General features: G+C 47.2%; 1 protein-coding gene across 1 annotated transcript; it reads right to left on the reverse strand.

Annotated features, from left to right (window-relative positions):
- Window positions 1-353: 353 nt before the first annotated feature.
- ADRB1 (adrenoceptor beta 1) lies at window positions 354-2,753 on the reverse strand. Its single transcript, XM_064144347.1, has one exon. It carries the CDS (start codon window positions 2,728-2,730, stop codon window positions 1,447-1,449), a length of 1,284 nt encoding a protein of 427 aa, XP_064000417.1. The 5' UTR covers window positions 2,731-2,753; the 3' UTR covers window positions 354-1,446.
- Between the last annotated feature and the right edge of the window lie 13,648 nt (window positions 2,754-16,401).

A 16,401-nucleotide genomic window follows, 5' to 3' on the forward strand; every position in this document is an offset into this window, starting at 1 on the left:
AGGTATTGTTTCAAAGCCTATAGAGACACACTTGCTTGTGCTGCAATGGTATTTATTGCACATCGACCAATTACTTACACAGTAGTAAATTGCACCAGAGTATAAATATGTTATAAAACACACACGGAGAGGAAAACAGAAACGACACACGAGTGCTAAAGTAACAGCAGATTCACGTGGGCATTTGGAAATAAAAAATAAAAATAATAAAGTCTCTGAAGATATTTTAATTTATAATATGGATATATTTACAGTACCTTCATAAAAGAACATTTTAAAAAGCCACTCCCTCAATAAAACCACAACAGATCAGTCAAACCCAGCAACTAGCTTCAGAGTTGGTGTTAACTCAAAACCTCGGTTTCATTTTTACTTTGTGTGTGTGTGTACGTGTGTGCAAGTAACATCTCCAAACAACTTTACAACTCTTAACACTGTGCAAAAAAATGGCTTTTGTTGCCATTAAAAAAAAAAAAAAAAAGAAAAGAAGAAAAGGAAATGTGCAGTAAATTTTTGTTGTTGCCAGGATTTTCCCCTCCTATTCATCTGTAATCACAATGAATTGCAAAAGGCTCCTCGCCTCTGCCCCCCTTTCATAAAACACTAATAGTGGTATGTAAATATGCTGTTTAATATAAACATGGTCCGTTTAGTCCCCTGTACAATATGCACAGTTTGAGGTAGAAGTTTCTCAGCCTGACTGCAATTATCTGGCCAAGGGAGATAAGCACAATAGCTCGCTGCTCGCTGATACAGAGGGGAAAAGCACAGGAGTGCGAGTTGGGGTTTTTTACCCCCTTCCAAAATATGCCTGCGCTCCTCGTTACTCATTATCTTCCTTCACTGCTACTCTGCAGAGAAGGGGAGCACAGCTACTCCATGCTTAACGCTCATCTTGCCCGTGAGTCCTACTCTCTGCATGGAGCACCTGCAGCACGGATCCTGCACCTCCCAAAAAAACTGCCCGGAGCTGTGGGTCAGAGAGGGAAACTCGGGATGTTCAACTGCCCCGGGAAAGGCGGGGGGTGGCTGGCACCCTAACTGTGGACAAACACAGCAGCCAAAGGTCAGCACCTCCACGCTCCGGTTTAGCCACCGGCGTGGTCCTGGGACAAGTCACCCGAGCGAAGGGCGCCTCAGCCACAGCCTCTTCCGAAAGCACTCCTAAATACAAGCTGGCTGTCTTGGGGATGGGCTGTTTATTTGCTTTGTTCTCCGGTCAGTGGCTTTCCTGTTTGCTGTAGTTTCGGATGAGGTATGTCTACACGAGTTCACCTGCTTTTATTCCTAAGTAAACACTCGCTCTCTCCCTGCTAAGCCAGGGATCGGTTTTGCTTGGCATCTGCCCTACCACCACGCAGCTGCCGGGGATTTCTCCGCTCCTCTCTGTGCTCCCTGCCTGCCTTTCCCCGTGCCCCAGCTCTGACACAGCCCCCATACCCCCCTCTATACCTTGGACTCCGAATCAGATGTTTTGCTATTTCTCTCCTCCAGGCTGGATTCGCTGCCGCCCCTCGTGCCCCCGTTGCAGTCAGACCAGGTCCCTCCCAGGCTGCGCTCAGGGGAGCCCACGGTGCTGATGAAGCCCCCGGGCAGGTGGGCCAGCTCCCCACCGCTGCTGTGCAGCCGTCGATCGGCCTTCCGGGGGCAGGAGAGCAGCCTCCTGAAGGCTCTACGAAAGTCAGGGCTGCGGCAGTAGATGATGGGGTTGAAAGCAGAGTTGGCATAGCCCAGCCAGTTGAAGAAAACGAAGAGCCAGTCTGGCACCAGGTCCCTGTTGAATACATTGACGATGTTCACCAGGAAGAAAGGGAGCCAGCAGAGGGTGAACACTCCCATGATGATGCCCAAAGTCTTGAGGGCTTTTTGCTCCTTCATGGCCATGATGCGGGAAGTCTTCCTCTTGCTGCCTCGGCCGTTGCCGAGGATGGGCTGATGGTGAGGCGGTGGGGGCGGCTGTGGCTGTTCTTGGCTGCCATAGAACCGGCCCTCGCACTTATCAATCTTCTTAATCTGCTCCTTAGCCTCTCTGTACACCCGCAGGTACACAAAGATCATGATGAGGAGGGGGATGTAGAAAGAAATGATGGATGAGGCGATGGCATAAGCCCTGTTGGTGACAAAGTCACAACAGCCTGGGTCCTGGTAGCACTCCAGCGCCTGGGGGTCCTCGTCTCGCCACCAGTGCATCATGATGGGCAAGAAGGAGACCAAGGCAGAGATGGCCCAGACGGTGCATATGATGCCCTTGGCTCGACCCTTGGTCATGAGGCTCTGGTAGCGGAAAGGCGAGGTGATGGCCAGGTAGCGGTCAATGGCGATGACGCACAAGGTCTCAATGCTGGCTGTCACGCAGAGCACATCCACGGAGGTCCAGCACTCGCAGAGGAAGGATCCCCACAACCAGGTGCCCCGCACCACCAGCGTGGCCCCAAAAGGCACCACCAGCAGCCCCATCACCAGGTCTGCGCAGGCTAACGAGGTGATGAAGAGGTTGGTGAGGGTCTGCAGTCTCTGCGTCCGCCCGATGGCTGCGATCACCAGAACGTTACCAGCCACGATGAGCAGCACCACCAGGGCCATCAGCAGGCTCATTCCCACAGCCCACTGCTGCGACAGCAGCTCGGTGGGCAGCTGCTTGCTCCCGGGCGGCGGCGCCGCCGTCACCCCGCCGCCGGCCACAGAGCGGTTCTGGGGGCCGCAGTCGGGCGGCAGCCACCCATCGCCCATGGCTCTGCGGGGGCTCCGGCCGCCGCCGCGCCGCGGGCAGGAAGGCGGCCCCGCCGCCGCTGCCGCCGCCGCTGCCGCCGCCGCCCCGGGCTGCCGCATGGCCCCGCGCCGCGCCGCCGGCCCGCCCCGCCCCGCGTCACCGCCCGCCGCCAACCGGTACCTCGGGGGCGGGGTGGCCCCGCCCTGCCCGCGCTGCCGGCCCTGCCTGCTCCCGTGCCTGTCCCGCGGCTTGTTCCCCCCGTGCCCTGCCCGTGCTTCTGCCTCTAGCGCTGCCTCTGCCCCGTCTGTCCTCCTGTCCCGACCCCTGCCCGTGCCTCTGCCCGTGCCCCTGCCCGTGCCCGTCCCCTGTCTCTGCCAGCGCTCTGCTGGCAGCCACCGTGCGCAGGCACGGGCTGACTGTGGGCAGCAGCTGTGGGACAGGCAGAAGATGCTGGCAGGGTAGGTGCCGGTGCTTGGTGTACGCTGCCCTGCTCGGTGGGAGCGGGCTGTGAGCCCCAAGGGAGGTGCGCTCTGAGCGCCCTGCGTTTGGAAGGTGGCATAAGTGCTGCGGGGAACCTCTCAAGACAGACCTCTCCCCCCGCAACGCCGCCATTGCCCTCCGACGCCAGGCACACCTGTGCGGCTTTCTGGAATGCATTAAATACCGAGTACCAGCGCCTTCAGCGTCATTCTCCACTGAAAAGCAATGGATACTCTCCAATAGGATGTCCCCGTCAGGAACAAGCCCCATCCTTGCAGCCCTCCAGTGCCTCCTGCTCCAGCCTGGGCACCTCTAGAATCCCGCTTTCTGAGCCCCCAGGTAAAAGCTTCTGGCAGGTGCTGCAGCTGTCCCACGATTCTCATCGTGACGATCCTGCTTTGCTCCAGCTCCGCGTCCCTGCCAGATCAATGCAGTGCAGGGCTGCAGCTGGAAGTCCCTGCTACAGTTTCTGGCTTTCCTCTGCTTCATCCAACAGATTTCTCTGGACTTTAAAAAATGCAGGGAGTAGTTTTCGCCCAGTCTGGTCAAACCACAGTGAGCCTAGGCACTGCTCTTAGTGCTGCTACTTCAGAAAAAGCAGCAAAGTACCTGAAGCATCCCAGGGCTGTAATGCCCAGATAACAGACTTTGAGCAATCCCTGCCTGGCTCACATCTTCTGTGAAATCTGCTGCTGCAAGGAAATAGTTGGGCTGGATTTTCATTTGTCTGCTCAGCCCTCTATTTGGCTCCGAAGTTGGACAATTACTTTTGGATGCATTTGACTGTTTAACATATTTAATTATTTTTAACTTCATAAAACGATGTGAAAGAGCTGATGGGTGAATGAGAGTGATATCCTCTCTCTCTTTTAATCATCAGCATGTCTTACAGCAGCACCAAGTGTTCTCCACAGCACTCTGGAAGGCACAGTTATTTCTTCCCCCTCCCCTCCCCAATATATTTATTCTGCTCCGCTGTTCCAGCTGGACCATAAAAATCCCTTCCAGGCTTGATTTACAAGGTTGAAACCTAGGAGCAATTTATTTATTTATTTATTTGTGTGCTGTTTATTTAACCCTGACTAAAGGCCACACACCAGCATGGACCTGCTGCTTGGCAAACCATTCCCTCGTGTTCCCATGGACTTTGCTTTGCTGGTCATCATTTGCTGGACCAAAGTGCGACTCTTTTTGGTGGGAAGGGCAGGATGCATGCCATCTTCAAGAGCAGAGGGAGATGTTATGCTGAATGAAAAGCAGAAAGATTGGGACTAGGAATATTTGCCTGGTACTGATGTCTGTAACCTTGGTTTAAAACAAAATAACAATCTGAGTAGCAGGTTAGGAGAGTGGAGCTGTGGGACAGAAACAATTCTTTTTTTCCTGCATCTAGCCAAATGGCTTAAAGTAGTTACAAGTCCTGCCATGCATCACCGCACCAAAGCCTTCACAGATGAGATGCTTGGATGGATTTGGGGACTGTGCACAGTCCATTTTAGGGAAAGATTAATCAGATAAAAATCTGATAGGCAATTAAATACTTTCCCAAAAAAGACACTGACAGTGAGAAGCAGTATTGGGGGTACCACGTAGCTGTTTTGCTTTCTATCCCTGAAGCATCATCCATCTGTTGCCTGTTCAGACCCATTGTGGCTATAATATGCTGTTAATAAATACCGTAAACTAACCAAATACTAGCTCTTTGCCTACCAAGCTGTCTTATCAGGTTTCCAACTGGACCTCCCCATCTCACTAAAAGATGCACTTCAAGGCCGGAGAAGTAAAGGAAATTGCTAGCAAGTGTGCAATAAGCCAGAAGACACATAATAGTGTGCTTCTTCCTAGTATCTCTTTGTTGGTTCAGCATACGCTGATTTGCAATGCCAGATCAGAGCCAGAGCCAGAATGTCTGTGGGAAACAAAGCATCTCCAAAGGAAAAAAGAACCAAGCAAATTTATGGTTTCTGTACAGAACATCCCTCTGGCCCTTGCAGCACAGAGCAGCCAAAGAATCACTATAGGCTTAACCCCATTCCAAGTGTTACCTGTTGCAAGTCTCCCTGAACTCCAAAATGTATTTATAGAGTTAGTTTTAAATCCAGACAGCTCCTTAAAGTGATTTTAACACAGCCCTTTGTTTGAGTATTATTTAAGGATGTCAGCTCAAAACAAACCCCCCAAAAAAAAAAAATCTTAGAGAACTGAAATGGTTTGTTTCTACTTGCTCTCCAGATCACAGTTTTTAATGAGCAACTAATTTATTTTTTTCCCTTGGAAGTCATTAAAAAAGGGGAAAAAAAAAAAAGAAGAAGAAAGAGCCCAAACCCTCAGTAATTATAACGACAGATCAGTGTTGTGTTGCAGAGAGGATGATGAATTGATCCAGTGAAAATAAAAATGTATTTCATTTCAGGAACTCTGTTAGCACGAGCTGTGAAGCTTCAACATTTCAGGAACTGAAGTGGGTTATCTAGGTATATTTTTAAACCCAGTCCTTTGAGATGCTTTGCACACAGCTTCCTGCTTGTCTTGCCTCTCTCTCCATGCAGAACAGATTGCAAGATGAGGGTCCTATTGCATCAGTATGCATCTACACACAGAGCACTGCCCTGGGTAATGTCAGCAGCACCAGCAGTGGGGCAGGAGACAGGGAATGGGGCTGGGCTTTGGAGCTAACTGCTTCCTTTGTTGTTGCAGCGTTGGGATAGCACTGGAGGCAGAGGATTTGCTGTTACTGGCTCTGCGTCTTGGGGACAGGCGGGTGATTTGTTGCTGGAGACCATCCCTGCATCTCCAGGGATGCTCTGAGCTCTGTGTACTAGGTCTGGGCACTTTACATGGCCTGTGAGGTTGGTTGGAGAGGGAGGGTGTTGGCAGAGAGGTGATGAACGTTTAAAGAGGATGTTTAGGGTAGCAGAGCCAGAGAGAGGAGAGGCATTTTTACCTTGTGGGCGGAAGAAAACCTTGTCAGGGAGGAGAGGAGTAATTTATATGAATACAAGGAGATTTAATGAGTGGTCTAGTTGACTGCATAGGGCTGGGTGATAGGTTGGACTGAATGATCTTGGAGGCCTCTTCCAGCCTGGTTGATTCTATGATTTTATGATTCTATGAAATGTGACAAAAGGGAAAATTTTATATGAATATCTGAAAGAGCTTTTAGGATGCCAAAGCCATTTGGCTGGCAGGAGTAGCAGTGGATGTCTCATCACTCAGGCCTTTATAGTTAGGTTTCACAACACTTATTCTTATCATTCTTCTAAGGTCTAGGATCTGGACATTTCCAGCTTTTACTTTTATCTTTAATATGATTTCTTACCAGCGACTTGTGACAAATAATCTTCTGTTCTCCCTATGCAAAGAAAATCAATTACCTTTGCTACTGGCTAACCAGATGGATTGAAGGAAGATGAAGAAGCAGTTTCTCTGTGGCTGTGAGGCTGGTGTAGACAGAGCAGAAATCTCCTATGGGCCAGCAGACGGGATGAGCAGTTGCCTGCCAGGCTCAAGGGATACCTATGTTGCCACTTATGACCCAGACAGAGCTTGTCTTCCTTGTTCAGTCTTAGACCAGTCCTGCCCTCGTTTCAAACAAATTCAGACACCACCATTACAAGCATAATATTCCCTTAAATTATTAACTGTTTGTTCTCTTAAAGCATTAGCCAAAGCCCTCTGAAATGCCTGGAATGCCTCCCTTTGACTTCAGTGAGCCTGATGTTATTATCATTCATTCTCTGGAGAAAAAGAGCTATGTAAAAGCCAATTAAACACGCATTTGATGTCCCTTTTCCTCCCTGCTGTCCTCTGAAATCTCTTGCAGTCCTTTCAAATCTCTTTGTAAACTTTGAATGCATAGAATCACAGCATTGTCTTGGGTGGAAGAGAACCCCAAGATCATCACACATCTGAGAAACCATTTCCTGTTCATTATCTGGACAGTTTGACCAAAACCTGAGCCGAGGAAAAGTACAAGGAACTGAGAAACAGCTCTGCAGGTCTTCATGTGGAGCGATCAGACTTCACCCTCTCCATGCCGTACCAGGAAGAAGCTGTCCCTTGGCTCTGTTCACGTTGGACATTTGTTATTAGAGAAATAGAGACACAATGGAACATTGCCACAAGATCCATGCCTCTTGTTTTCAAAATAAACATCTTGGCTTTGACTTGACGTTTATTTTCCACAAATGCCTCAGCTTCAATTTGGTATTTCAGCAACAGCGGGAGGCTGTTATCCCGCGACAACATGCAATTCCATTGGCATTATCTCCTGATTACATGTGATAGTGTGCCAGGAACTGTGTGGAGTTGCTTTTAGCTAAACAGCACCACCAAAAATACAAAACAAATGTATTAAATAGCAGAAGTGGTCATAATTTCCAGCCCCATGCTCTGTCTGTGACACCGTAACTACAAGAGGTACACTGTGTAGTAGTGTGTGCTATGTTAGTTGTCTTAAGGGAGCCAAAGTGGTGAAGGTCTATTCATTTCTATTGATTTGAGGGTTGTAGATGATGTGTTTGTTAGTGTGGTGGGTTAAGAGCTTCCCCTTCTCCCCAACTAAAATTGATCAGACCAGCTCAGGTGGCTTGGGAGTAAGATAAAGATACATTTTACAGCAAAGTCAAATTTATAATCATCTCATAGAGTCATAGAATGTCAGGGGCTGGGAGGGACCTCGAAAGATCACCTGGTCCAGCCCCCCTGCCAGAGCAGGATCACCTAAACCAGATCACGCTGGAATGCATCCAGACAGTGCTTGAATATCTCCAGAGAGAGAGATTCCACAACCTCCCTGGACAGCCTGTTCCAGTGCTCTGTCACCCTCACAGGGAAAAAATTCTTCCTCAGGTTCACGCAGAACCTCCTCTGCCTCAACTTCCACCCATTGCCCCTTCTGTAATCTATACAAAATATATTTACATGTATTTACAATTCTGTACAATCTAGAAATGATACAGAAATCCAGTCTTCCCCCCACTGGACAAAGAAAGCCCAGAAGGGGCCAGTGCCACCCTCTCTCCCCCTAGAGAGCAAAACCAGCAAGGCTCATGTGTTATCTGGAAAAATGTTAATGTAGGAGTTAAAGTGGAGCAAAGGAAGAGTGAACAGATCCAGTGCCCAACAGTCAAGAAGAAAGAATTGTTTATATATTTTTCTACCTCTTAGCAAACCAATGAACAAAATAGATTTTATCATTATTCTTCTTCCACAACCAGTGCCCTGTTCATTTAGATTCTGTACCAATTTCTCTTACTAGAATATTCCAACAAGCCTTAAGCTGCCACAGTTGGCATGTAAAGGGCTGAGAGTATCAACATTTTGAAAAGCTCTAAATCAATTTGAAGACACACAAGTGAGTCCTGATGCTCTGGAAGAGCCTGCCAGAGTAGCTCTGCCCTTGTTTAGAGCACTTTTTGTCAGGAAACTCTCTTACAAGCCGTGCTGATTTAGTTAATTCCCTTCAGGTGATAAAAGAGATGCAAGGTCTATTTGTCTTTCCCTCTCTCTCTCATATGCTGCATAAAAGGATGCTGAGCAACAGCCCAGCCAAGGCATTTTTGTCTCCAGAAATCTCTGTTGCACTGTTGCTAAAAAGCCAAAACTCAGGAAAAGGTTGAGTTCAGCTCCATTCAATCCTCTCAGAATGGACTGAGAACCTTTTTCCTAGCGCTCTTCAGAAGTGTCCAGATTGTAAACATCCTCAAGCGTACACCGTAGGATTGAGGCCAAGTCTTTGTTTTCCTGCATTCACGAGAACTGTGAAGGATCCTGGACTGGGGTCTCATTAGGGGAGTGAGGGAAGGGACTGTTGTGTCTTTCAGAAAAGGGGTTTGGTCTTGTACATGCAGAAGTCTGAACTCTGATTAAAACTTCTGGCTCATGCCAGGTGTATTTATTTGTCATACACAAGCCTATACCAAAAAGAGTTGTACCAGTTTGTGCCAGTGAAAGAGCTGAGTCTTTGCCTACTTTAGTAGGAGTTTACAACATTCTCTCACCCAGCCTCACTCACTTCATCTGTCCTAGAGGAGGTCTGGAGTTCAGCCTTGAAGTGTCTCACCCATTCACCTTTCTCAGTGGCACTTTGCTGTCTGCATGACCTAGATTTGCTGCTGCTGGCTGGGGCCCTGACTGGTGTCCCAGTTCAAAGAGTGCTTTCACTGTTGTGTTACTGTTTGTCCTGCAGGAATGAATTCTCTCTGGGCAAAAGCAGTGTTCAGACTTCACCAGGAAACACAGAAATATCCAGCTTGAAAAAGCCCCTCAGGATCACCAAGTCCAACCTATAACCCTACTCTATAAGATTCACCTTAAACCATATCCCCAAGCACCACATCCAAACAACCCTTAAACACATCCAGAGTTGGTGACCCCACCACCTCCCTGGGCAGCTCATTCCAGTGCCTGACCACTCTCTCTGTGAAAACCTTTTCCCTACCATCCAGTCTAAACCTACTCAACCTCAGCTTGAGGCCATTTCCCCTTGTTCTGTCTCCAATTACCTGTGAGAAGAGCCCAGCAGCAGCCTCTCCACAACTTCCCTTCATGTAGCTGTAGACAGCAATGAGGTCTCCCCTCAGGCTCCTCTTTTCACAGTATCACAGTATCACAGTATCATCAGGGTTGGAAGAGACCTCACAGATCATCAAGTCCAACCCTTTACCACAGAGCTCAAGGCTAGACCATGGCACCAAGTGCCACGTCCAACCTTGCCTTGAACAGCCCCAGGGACAGCGACTCCACCACCTCCCCGGGCAGCCCATTCCAGTGTCCAATGACTCTCTCAGTGAAGAACTTTCTCCTCACCTCCAGCCTAAATCTCCCCTGGCGCAGCCTGAGGCTGTGTCCTCTTGTTCTGGTGCTGGCCACCTGAGAGAAGAGAGCAACCTCCTCCTGGCCACAACCACCCCTCAGGTAGTTGTAGACAGCAATAAGGTCACCCCTGAGCCTCCTCTTCTCCAGGCTAACCAATCCCAGCTCCCTCAGCCTCTCCTCATAGGGCTGTGCTCAAGGCCTCTCCCCAGCCTCGTCGCCCTTCTCTGGACACGCTCAAGCATCTCAATGTCCCTCCTAAACTGGGGGGCCCAGAACTGAACACAGTACTCAAGGTGTGGTCTAACCAGTGCAGAGTACAGGGGCAGAATGACCTCCCTGCTCCTGCTGACCACACCATTCCTGATGCAGGCCAGGATGCCACTGGCTCTCTTGGCCACCTGGGCACACTGCTGGCTCATGTTCAGGCGGGTATCAATCAGCACCCCCAGATCCCTCTCTGTCTGGCTGCTCTCCAGCCACTCTGACCCCAGCCTGTATCTCTGCATGGGGTTTTCCACACTACCCATCCCCAGCTCCCTCTGTTGCTCCTCATAAGATTTATTCACCATCTTAGTTGCCCTCCTTTGGACCCACTCCAGCACCTCCATGTCTCTCTTGCAATGAGGTGCCCAAAACTGAGCACAATACTCGCGGTGTGGCTTCACCAAAGCCGAGCCAGGTCTGGTGTTTCTGGAAGCAGATCACTCTTTTGCTATTGATGCTGTTTTCATAAAGCTAGTACTCATAATTCTTTTACACAATTTACATAATTATTTTGCAGTCAGGACTAGTATTAATCTGGAGAAATAATAATAATGTGCTCATTAATCCAGTTTAGAACTAAGAGTTCCTTTAGTTGCTCAGTTTTCCACGTCTCACTGTCTGCGCCTCCCTATGCTTTCTTGACAACCAGACTCCTAGACAGAGGCACTGGCACTGTGAGAAAACCCTGACCAAGGCTCCCTCTATTTTTTTCTTTTAAGCATCAACCATTCCTTTGAGAGGGTGGCAAAACATTTTACAGCAGGCCAGAAAACACTCTGGTGGCCAAAGCCTTTGTTTATACAGAGAGAATGTGGTTGGAGATCAGAGCAGAAGAGTGATGACTAGGAGTCCTCTGAGATTTTAGTCTATTCTTGCTTCAACGCATATAGTGGCTACAAGGAGCTGCTGTATTTCTCCATCCTGAAGTTTACCCATCTGTAGGGTGAAAGTCACACACTGTGGAGAGTATTATCTTGACTTTTAATTGCAGCAAAAAGCTAATCCTTTGTAAGCACTCACTGAGGTGTGGATGTGAGGTGCAATGAAAAAGTACAGTGACCATGTTTAAGTGTGTAAATCAAGAACCCATTTCTTTCCCCTTCATCTCATTGAGAGTTATAGTAGGTAACCTAGTGGCTGGGACATGCAAGAAGATTAATTCAGTTGGCTTGGGGTTGGACCCAGCCTTTTCAGATGTGTGAAAATCTGTACATATGCTCTGGGTGGCAAAAGGCTGACTTGAGCAGCATGGCTGGGGTTCCACCTCCAGCTGTGTGGTGGGATGGATGTCTGAGCAGCCCAGTGCTGTTGGCTGAGTGTCTCCAGATGTAGGACTGAGGCTTTGGATTCTGCAGGGAAATGGGTTAGGGCTCCCACTGGGAGAAAATGTATTCTGGATTTTTCTTTTAAGCAAGAAAAGTCATCTGCAGTTCATGCTGACTTAGGGCAGTACCCTGGGAAAAGGCTCTGAATAGCTGAGGCTGTGTCACACCATGTGAAAAAGCTGAATGGTTATTCCTTTTTGCTGGCACTGAAGAGTGGCTCTTGAAGCTTTTGGGGGATGCAGAGTTACAAATCATACTTCTCAGACCTGTCTTTCCAACAGTCCACGACGTTCAGTGACAGGATTTTCCTAAGTAACAATCCTCCTAAGTTGCCTTAGTAGCTTTTAAAGCAACTTTGATGCTTTTTTCTGGTTAGGAATTAAAACAAGTCTTGCCCTAGATTTCATAAGCAGTAAGTGCTGCCTGTTGGCATTCATCTGTAGTCCTGTGTGCCCTCTCAGATAGCTATTAAATACACACACTGACCTGCCATGGCTCATATTTAGATGGATGGTAACTTTACTATGTGTCAAGCATAGCAAAGCTACTTTAAATGAGGGATGTCCCCCTCCAAAAAGTGAAGGGATCCTGCCTGCTTTTATTTGGTGCAAATAATCATAGTAACAGCTAAAAGAGGAAGAAGCAGTAGGACGTATCAGTGGTAGATAGGGAGCCAGCAGAGCCATGTGGCATTGCTACTTTGTAGCACACAAACCCCCTAAAGATAGCAGTTATCCCCCAAAAAATCTCTCTGTGGAAATCTGTTCTTGTTTGTTCTGTTCTGTTCTACTTCTGTGGTGTTTTTTGTTTTGGTTTAGTTTTTTATTTGTTTGTTTTTCCCTAACCTGTAGCTTTGGATGTCTATGATAAATGTCTTTGATATCTGGTTCTGGAAACAGTTGAAACATCCTTAGTATCAACTTTTGAGATAGTCAATTCATGTCACTGAGACAAAACTGCTGTGAGTCAGTTGTCACAGAATAAATGCTTGACTTGGTGAACTAGCCTGCCCTCCACTGATGGCTGGAGAGGTGAGCCCAGGTCAGCCTCATAAAATTCAACAAGGCCAAGTGTAAGGTCCTGCATCTGGGTCAGCACAATGCCAAGCACAAATCCAGGCTGGGTGACGAATGACTGGAGAGCAACCCCAAGGAGAAGGAACTCAGGATCTGGTTTGATAAAAAGCTCAACATGAGCTGGCAGTGTGAGCACAGCCCAGGCAGCAACCACGTTCTGGGCTGCAGCAAGAGAAGTGTGGCCAGCAGGGCAAAGGAGAGGACTCTCCCCCTTTACTCTGCTCTCATCAGACCCCACCTGGAGTACTGTGTGCAGTTCTGGAGCCCCCAACACCAGAAGGACATCAAAACGTTGGAGCGAGTCCAGAGGAGTGGTGTTAGGAAGAAGTTCTTTACAGTGAGAGTGGTGAGACACTGGCACAGGTTGCCCAGGGAGGTTGTGGCTGCTCCCTCCCTGGAGGTGTTCAAGGCCGGGTTGGATGAGGTCTTGAGCAAGCTGTTCTAGTGATGGGGGTTTGGAACTAGATGATCTTTGAAGTCCCTTCCAATCTAAACTATTCTATGATTCTAAGTTATACTGCCCTGGCTGCCTTGCAGACCACTGGAGTCCCCTGGCAAGTGCAAAGGAAGTGCTGGAATCCTATTGCACCTACTTCTTTTAAACAAATTCATTATGTTTCAAACCCATGCTTAGAGTAATGCATCTGCCTTGACCAACTTAGTTTTGCTGGCTAGGAGGCACCTGTGCTGACCATTTCAAGATGGCCTTGATACTACTGGTTTGGATTAAACTGTCACCTACCCACATTTTGCTCTTCGAAGCCTGCAAATCAGGGCACATACTTTCATCAGAAACTCATGTTATGATAGTGATAAACTGCCTCACTCTTCACCAGCTTGCTTATCAATTTACAATAACAAATGAAATAGTTATACTCTGACTCTGCAGGTAAAAGCCTATTTCTGATGGCAAATCCCCTGCACAGACAGCATCCCTTGAGAAGCATCTCTTGTGTCTACATTTAGCAGCAGCCACCTAGTATGATAAGGCGAAGTGCTTAACATTCCCCAGTTTCCTGGAGGTAAAATGGGTAACCATGAGCTCTGTAGCTCTGGAAATCTGGCCAGAATTTAAAGCTATATAGCTACATCTTTCAATAAAGTGATGGTGGCCTTAAAGCACAGCTATAACTAGAAACAGCTGAAGCGACCCCCGTCTGGCTTTTGTCTCCATGTCTTTCTTTCCATAACTTGTCCCAAAGTCTTTTTTTTTTCAGCTAAATTATTCTCCTGTATTTAAAACCCTGAATTGTGCTGGCATTGGAACCTGACAATAACCTTGTCTGACTCAGAAATTCTCAGATATGTGTATCTGGTTTTGTCTCTTTGTTATGGACTCCACCACCTCTCAAGCAGCAGAGCGTGATTCAAGTGTCAGCCCAGCCTTGGCAGCTCCAGCCCATCCCTGTGCTTTTCATGATAATCCAAGTCAACCAACCAGAGACTTCAGGGTTCCTTCATGGATAGTGAAGCCAAGTAATAAATTAATAATCTTAAGGTCTCAAAACTAAAGAGATGGCAGAGGGGAAGCTCTGATCCAACCTGGTAAAGCTGCATCAGCTTCCCATGGTTTTAGGGAAAATGGGAGGGTGTTTAGTTCCTTGTAGGTTTAGGCCATCAGCAAACAACTCCACCCTGAAAACTGCAAAGCCTTCTTTTCAGGCTTCTCAAGCTGCAATGAACCTAAATTATGTTATGAAAGGGGAGGGAAGCAACATGCAGCATTAGTATTAGTAACCTCCTCAACAGGATGCCTCTTTATGAGGTTGTCCCAAGTGGAATAAAATGACATTGCCTTTGATAGCAGGTCACAGTATTTGCCACTGGAATCATTCTATTAATTTTTATGGTTAGGAAATATTGCCCAGGTTCTAGGAATTAGCTTTTTAATTACAAAAGGTGGAGGCACAGAGGTCATCTACCAGTGTGGGTGAAAAACCAAAGCTGTACTAACTTAACTGGGGCTCTGTTGGAAGTGTTTAACACAGCTCTGCTGATCCTGTGCTTTTCTAGTTTCAGTCAGAGCTTGATGAAAGAATCATTCTTGAGTCCTATCTCAATTTTAATTTTAAAAGCCAACTTTTTAATTCAGCTTAATTAGACCTCCCTGTCCCACTTCCTCTTCAACCAGCAAGACATTTACTAATATATCTCACTGCGGCTCCAAGCTAAATTCATTTATGACCCAGTGACATAAATGACACCTGGAAGAAATTCTTGGTAGGGCTGCTGCTTACATGCATGTCTTTGGACCAAAACAAGGGAGATTAGCTGTTGTTATTATTATTATTATTATTTAATAATGCATTTTTGAAAAGTTTTCTCTGTTAGATGTTCTACTTAATACAACTCCCTCTTAAACTCAGTAGCAAAAACTTAACATCTGCCAATACATTTATAATGCATTAGTAACAAACCCATAATTACATCTAATAAATACTCTTTCTGCCCTCACTGGGCTGTTGTGAAGCTGAATAGCTGTGAACCACTTTGCAGTCCTCTTCTGAAAGGTCTCCTATAGACGGAATAATATCACTATTTTAAATAGCAAGAGCCATTACCGAGGCACCCCTGCGTTCAAGCTGTTCTTGACAGTAACCACAGGCTGCTCACTGCAGCCTCCAAATCTGAAACTGCTAAGCTTGTCGTTAGTGTAGCCATTCTCACTCAGCAAGCACCTTGCTCCTTACAATTGAATATTCTGCAGACCATCTAGGAATGAAGTTGGAGTTTTTTTTAGACATTAGTTATGCATAATGGTCCAGGGAGTTTGTTTATGCAAATGTATCTTGGGGCACAGGTTCTCTGTGAACTCTTTGTCTTCTCAATGGCTTTGTCTAGTTGCTGTTCATTGTGTGCTGTCTTCAGAACTCATGTATCACTGCAGACCATATCATGTGACATTGCTTTTGTTCCCTGACTGATGAGTATGGAAGCCAGGAAAGGAATTTCTGGAAGGTGCAGAAGGGCTTCTGACCTGAGCATTAGGTCATCTTGCTACTTTCAGGTCTCTGCAGCTTTCATTCAACTGTTTCTGAGGCACAGATTTGCTCTCATGTGTTTTTGGAGACTGGCTTGAGCAGCTGGCATTGCTTTCAACTTTATACTTCAGTTACTGGTAGCAGTTGTACTACAGTGGAAGTTGGTAGCTTGAGTGAGAGGACAGAATCTGAAACATGATAACACAGGTGCCTTCCTACGGACCTAAACTGGGCTAATTAGGTTGAAGCTAGGAGAGGAAGTGTATAGACAAACAGGTTAAATGTCTTTTCCAGTGGCACCTAGGACTGCTGCAGGGTTAGACTTGAATGTTTGGTCTGTGGGATTACTGCCTGCTGATTCCACCAAACTTGCCTTTTGCTCTTTGCTCTTGGCATTCGTTACTGTTCCATGAAAAGACGTTCTTGTGGGACTAGAACTACGTGGGTAGGGCCCTTGTTTCTCTCTTGGTGAAAAGGTCTGATAATCCTGACATGCTATAAGCTCTCTGGGGAGTGGTGACCACTCTTACACAAGCATCACATGCAGGCATTACACGTAGGACATAAAATAATCCTTCTAGTCTATTGAAAATCAAGGAGCAAATCAATGTCTGGCACTGGTCTGCTGGCGATGCCTGTGTCCAGATTTGAGTGCCAGCTTTTAGTGGCATGATCCCAAAAGCAAGCAGTGAGAACAACCAGAGGCCTTAGCACTGTGACTGGAGTGGAAAGACTGAAAGAACTAG

The sequence above is a fragment of the Pogoniulus pusillus genome, chromosome 6 (genome assembly GCF_015220805.1).
Source record: "Pogoniulus pusillus isolate bPogPus1 chromosome 6, bPogPus1.pri, whole genome shotgun sequence".
NCBI classification, from domain to species: Eukaryota; Metazoa; Chordata; class Aves; order Piciformes; family Lybiidae; genus Pogoniulus; species Pogoniulus pusillus.